At 38.9% G+C, this 5,745-nt stretch overlaps 1 protein-coding gene across 1 annotated transcript; it reads right to left on the bottom strand.

The window, feature by feature from the left end:
- Positions 1-1,906: 1,906 nt before the first annotated feature.
- LOC112461708 lies at positions 1,907-5,619 on the bottom strand (the record flags this gene model as incomplete). The annotated part of the gene is made up of 1 exon (XM_025027044.1): positions 1,907-5,619. A coding segment is annotated over one exon (3,713 nt), but the record flags the coding sequence as incomplete, so codon positions are not given.
- Between the last annotated feature and the right edge of the window lie 126 nt (positions 5,620-5,745).

Genomic DNA, 5,745 nt, shown 5'->3' with positions numbered 1-5,745 from the left:
TATTCTAAGTCCCGAGGGGTAATTTTTTTTTTCTGAAATCGGCAGTTTTCGCTGGAGTTCTGGTGGCCCCCCAAAGAGTTCTATCGAAAACTGTTATAGTCCGAAGCGCTCCGACCGATATTTCAAAAGTTACAGCCATCCAAAATGTGTACTTCCAACATATCTATAAATTTCATTGTCGATTTGTCACAAAATTAAAAAGATTGTGTATAAAACGATTAACTGACATCAACTCTATTTAATACGTTACAAGTTGACCATGTATGTACCATCAATGTTGTACCATCTTTTATTAAAAACTTACCATTCTTCTTAATTTTTTTACGTCTTTAATGTGCATCCTTTTGTTTTCTTGATTATATGATTATAAACATGTAGTCAATTTTAAACTAACTTTCTATTAGAAGGCAACTATGGATTGATTAATCTATATATTTTTTATTAATATACTTATGTTTGGTATTTAAGGATGTTCTGGAGATTCCGTCTCAACCAAAATTATGCAGAAAATAGTTGTAACATAAATACATTCATAAATAACTGTTAATATAAAATATAAAAATTTTTTTAATTGTAAATTGTTTCAAATTTTGTTGCTATATTTTTGTTTATTGATGATCTGCTTGTGTGTAATATATTATTATATTGGTAACATTTCTTTAATGTTCACATTTTTTGTAAAACCCTTTATAAAATGGATATTTAACCCAAGCAGCAAAATAGGGCGAAATTACGTTTATTCGACCTTCTGATAGGTTCAAAAGTCTGTTTGACCAAGCCCAACTTACGTCGAATCGACGTCGAAAGAAGGTAAGTGGGAAATAAAGTTGAAGTAATTTTACGGTTGAAATTAGGTAATGCAAGGCATTTCGCCTTATAAGTCATAGTCTGATTCGGTGAAATGGACCTATCAGAAGGTCGAATATCGGTAATATTTTGGTAATTTTGACCAATTTGTGCCCTCTCTTCGACCTAACTTTTGTCTTTGAGACATCTAGTAGATGGCAGCGCTGCACATCACGAAAAAATATATATTCCATATTAGTTCTACCAAGACGGGTCTATGCTACAGTCATAGCATATGGTTCCAACCAGCCATGGAAACTCGGAGTAAAATATTAATAGAGTCCACCACTACGTCGGTTTTGAAACTGAATATCGTGTGACATGTAACAGAAATATAAGTGCGAAAGAAAATTTTCTGTACAGAATTTTATTTTACTTCGTTAAAAGCAACGCGATGTCGAAAATTGTTTTGTGTTAGAGAACTCTTAGCCTCTCCTTCTAATTTTCGTTGAAAGAGATCGTTGGCTTAAGCTCCTTCCACGTTGCTCTCCGGTGTTTTCTCGGGAACGGTGTGGTCAAGACAATGAGTCTTTTATTTTAAGTCTTTTATTATTCTCGACAAGTCTACTAGCAACTATATGATAACGAAAAATCGCTGAGCTTAAGATAGCCGTGCTTCACGTGCTGCTTGCTTGACTCGCTGCAAGCTTCTGGCGAGAGTTTGGTGGGGATGGCTCGGGTCCGCTCACGTGATCGCGTAGCTAAGCGGGGGGACAACAGGGACGGATCGTACGCGAGTATGCCCGAAGCATTAATATCACAATACTTAACAACGCCGCCCGCCTTGAAGGGTCTGCCCTTCAACAATTGCTTTAAATGACAGGTGGCTCGTAGCCATAAGTTGACAAAACAATCGACTGAACTAAATTAAATCATTGTAACATGAGTAATTCAAATTAATACAGTATGCTTAGTTTACGCTGGTACATAAATGAACTTAACTTAAACATTAGATATAAAAAAATTGAAGAATTCACGCAAATAACATGCCTTGCAATATGTTTCATGTTGACAATATAAGTGTAAAGGAATTTACGCATAGTGGCTTACATCTATAGAATTATATCGGTAATATTGCTAACTTTGAAAGCGGTCTAACATAAGATCCTTTCGAGGTTCTGACCTTCGCTGAACGCGCTAATCCATCGGAACCTAGATGTATGTCTTCTATTCGACCAGTTATCCATTGCAATGGAGCTACGCCTTGTTGCTTTATTAAAACTAACTGGTCAAGTTTCAATTGTTGACCCTTTGACATCTTCCACTTATGTCTTTCCTGTAATGAGTTAAGATATTCGCTGCTCCACCTATGCCAAAAATGCTGTCGCATTTGTTCTACTACTTGCCATCGCAACAGTTTATTCGTGTTAACATCTGTTAAATTGCGGGCAGGAAAACTGTTTAACGGAGAGCCAACCAGAAAATGCCCTGGACTTAAGTAGCCTAAGTCGTTAGGATCCGAAGTTAAAGGGACGAGAGGTCTCGAATTTAAAATAGCTTCGATTTCGCACAATACGGTTGACATTTCTTCAAAGGTTAGGTTGGCTGTGCCAACAATACGAGTGAGATGGAACTTGGCGGATTTAACTGCAGCTTCCCATAAGCCCCCAAAGTGGGGAGCGTTAGGAGGAATGAAATGCCACTCGGTTTGTTGATCGCGTAAGAAATGCTCTATGGAGTTCTGCGCTTGTTCGGTTTTAAGAAAATCATAGAATTCCTTAATTTGTCTTTGTGCTCCAACGAACGTAGTCGCGTTGTCGGAGTACATTCGTTCGGGTTTGCCCCGTCGCGATATTAATCTTTTGAGTGATGAGATAAAGGCGTCAGTAGTGAGGTCGCTCACAAGTTCTAAATGTAGTGCCTTGGTGGCGAAACATACGAAAACTGCTATATAAGCCTTATGATTACGAGAGTTTCGGCGTTTACCCTCACGTAAAGTCACAGGTCCGGCGTAGTCGACTCCACAGTGCGAGAATGGCCGCGATACGTTAACTCTTGGTGCGGGCAGAGAACCCATTATTGTTTCGGAAAAGATCGGCTTAGCCTTAAAGCATATTACGCAATTGTTAATGATTTTACGAGTGGATGATCGCAATGATAGCGGCCAAAACCGTTGCCTAACTGCAGCCATAGTAGCTTGCAAAGGAGAATGCATATTACGTTGATGCTCAAATTCTATTATACGCTTCGTTAAAATGTGATTTCGAGGAAGGACTATTTGATGACAAGCGTCGAATGATAGAGCTGAGTTTTTCAGTCTTCCACCGACTCGGATTAAGCCGTCTTCACTCATGAATGGAGATAGTGAAAGGATACAACTAGATTTGCTAATGTCGTTTTGATTTTTTAACGCATGATACTCGTTAATAAAGGCTTTCATTTGAACAACCTTGCATATGATGTTTAAAGAATTTATAATCTCCTTTGGAGAAATCTCGATGGATTGTGAAATAGAATCTTGAGGCTTGGTGAATCTAGAACAATAAGCTAAGATTCGACATATTTTATTAACACTGGAAAACTTGTTGAGCAAGTCGTCGATAACTTCGCAGTCAATGGATACAACAGCTGTGCAAACGACCCTTTGTTCAGGAATCTCGCCATCAAAGGAATTGTATTCCCCGCTTGGCCAATGGCCGTCTGGCTCTAGTAAGAATGATGGGCCGTGCCACCACATGTGCGAGTCTATTAGATCGTCAGGAAATGATCCTCTGGATAGAATGTCTGCTGGATTATTGCATGAAGCGACGTAGCGCCAACTGCTTATGTCAGTTAATCGTTGAATTTCCCCAACTCGGTTAACTACGAATGTCGACCATTTGCGCGATGGAGAAGCTATCCAATTTAAAGTTATTTTGGAATCTGATGACAAGAATACTTCTACGTCTGTTAAATCGATTGATGATCTAATTTTATCAACTAACTGCGACAACAATAGTGCTGCTTGCAATTCGAGTCGCGGCAATGTTACTGCTTTAAGTGGTGCGACACGAGATTTGGAGCAAAGTAGGTTTGACTGGTATCTTTGATGACCAACTTTCATGCGAATGTAAACGCACGCACCGTAAGCGCGTTGGCTAGCATCGCAAAAGCCATGAATTTGTGTGGATTTTGGATTAGCGAAATTACCGACGCAACGAGGAATATGAAACTGATTCAAACAAGGAAGTTGTAATTTAAGTCTTAGCCATTTTGTATGAGAGTCTTGCTGAATCGATTCATCCCAATATACTTTCGAAATCCATAAATCTTGTATTATTAATTTCGCGATTACAATTATCGGACCAAGTAGCCCTAATGGATCAAATAATCTTGACACTTCAGATAATATCGAACGTTTAGTTACGACGTTAGGTTGTTGACTAGGCTTGTACGAAAAACGAAATGTATCGTCATCTCGATCCCAAAGGATGCCTAAAATACGGAAATCAGAATCTTTATCAAACGGTACGAGACCCTCGCTTTGATCGCTCACGCCATTCAATAATTCGGGACAATTAGATCCCCATTTACTAAGTTCAAAAGAAGCTAGTTTTAGTAATTGTACTACTTGATCTCTAATGACCATCGCTTCTGATATTGTATTAGCTCCCGTAAGTAAGTCGTCGCCGTAGAAGTTACGTATAACATGCAACGAACCTATGGGAAAGACGTGGGCGTATTTCTCCGCTAGGTGCTTAAGGCACATTGTAGCGAGGAAAGAAGCAGCTGCAGTACCGTATGTAACAGTAAGTAATTCATAGATCTTAACATCTAGATCGGACATGAGACGCCAAAGAATACGTTGCAGTTTCGTCTGCGAAGGATGCAGCAATATTTGTCTGTACATTTTAATTATGTCGGCTACTATTACGTATATGTAAATACGAAAGCGCATGAGTATAGACATAAGGTCTTCTTGAACGACCGGTCCTATCATCATAGAATCGTTTAAGGATATGCCGGTATCAGTTTTGCATGATCCGTCAAATACGACGCGAAGTTTTGTACTTTTAGCAGACTCTTTTAACACGCAATGATGAGGCAAGTAATAGGCTCCGGATTCGTTAGAAGATTGTTCTACTATCGGTTTCATGTGACCTAATGTAAGATATTCATCGATGAAATCCGAATAACGTTTCTTGAGATGGGGATCACGGACGAAGCGTCTTTCTAATCCCTGCAAACGACTTAATGCGATATTTCTCGAATTGCCGATACTAACAATTAATTCTTCCTTTAACGGTAATTTGACTATGTATCTACCCTGTTCGTTTGTCGATACATTTTCTAAGAAATGTTTTACGCAAAAACTCTCTTCGAGAGTATAGCTATTTGATTTGTAGTGAATCTCGTCTAGCTGCCAGAATTTACTTAACTGCTCGTTTAATTCGGAATTGCTGAGAGAAGCGTGAAAAGATTGCATGTTTCGCGAGTTCATTACGGAATTGTTTAAACGACCCGCTAGAATCCAGCCTAATCTGGTTTTTTGCAATGTCGGATGCTTTTGTGAAGGTTTGATCTGTCCTACGCATATGAGGTTCCAGAATGTGTCTGCACCGATCAATATGTCAATTTTAGACGCAATATGAAAATTGGGATCGGCGAGTTCAATATTTCGCGGTATTTCGAAAGCTGTTCGTTTCACGTTAGAGGATGGAATATCATCTGTTACGCGGTCGGTTACAATGCAATCAATGATCGTGGAATAAGAATTTAAGCGCGATTGCAACTTTAATTGCACTGCTTGATTTGAACGAGTGGTTGTGCCGTTTATACCTGATATAGAGATATCTATCGAACGTGGAATTAGACCTAAAGTGTTTAAAGTGTCTTTAGAAATAAAATTAGCTTGCGATCCGGAATCTAACAATACTCTGCATGGTTGTAGTGAACCGTTTTTGCTTTGAACGAGAGCTA

Source organism: Temnothorax curvispinosus, unplaced genomic scaffold (genome assembly GCF_003070985.1).
Source record: "Temnothorax curvispinosus isolate PA1 unplaced genomic scaffold, ASM307098v1 QBEX01011666.1, whole genome shotgun sequence".
NCBI classification, from domain to species: domain Eukaryota; kingdom Metazoa; phylum Arthropoda; class Insecta; order Hymenoptera; family Formicidae; genus Temnothorax; species Temnothorax curvispinosus.
This window is presented reverse-complemented; position numbering and strand designations above follow the sequence as displayed.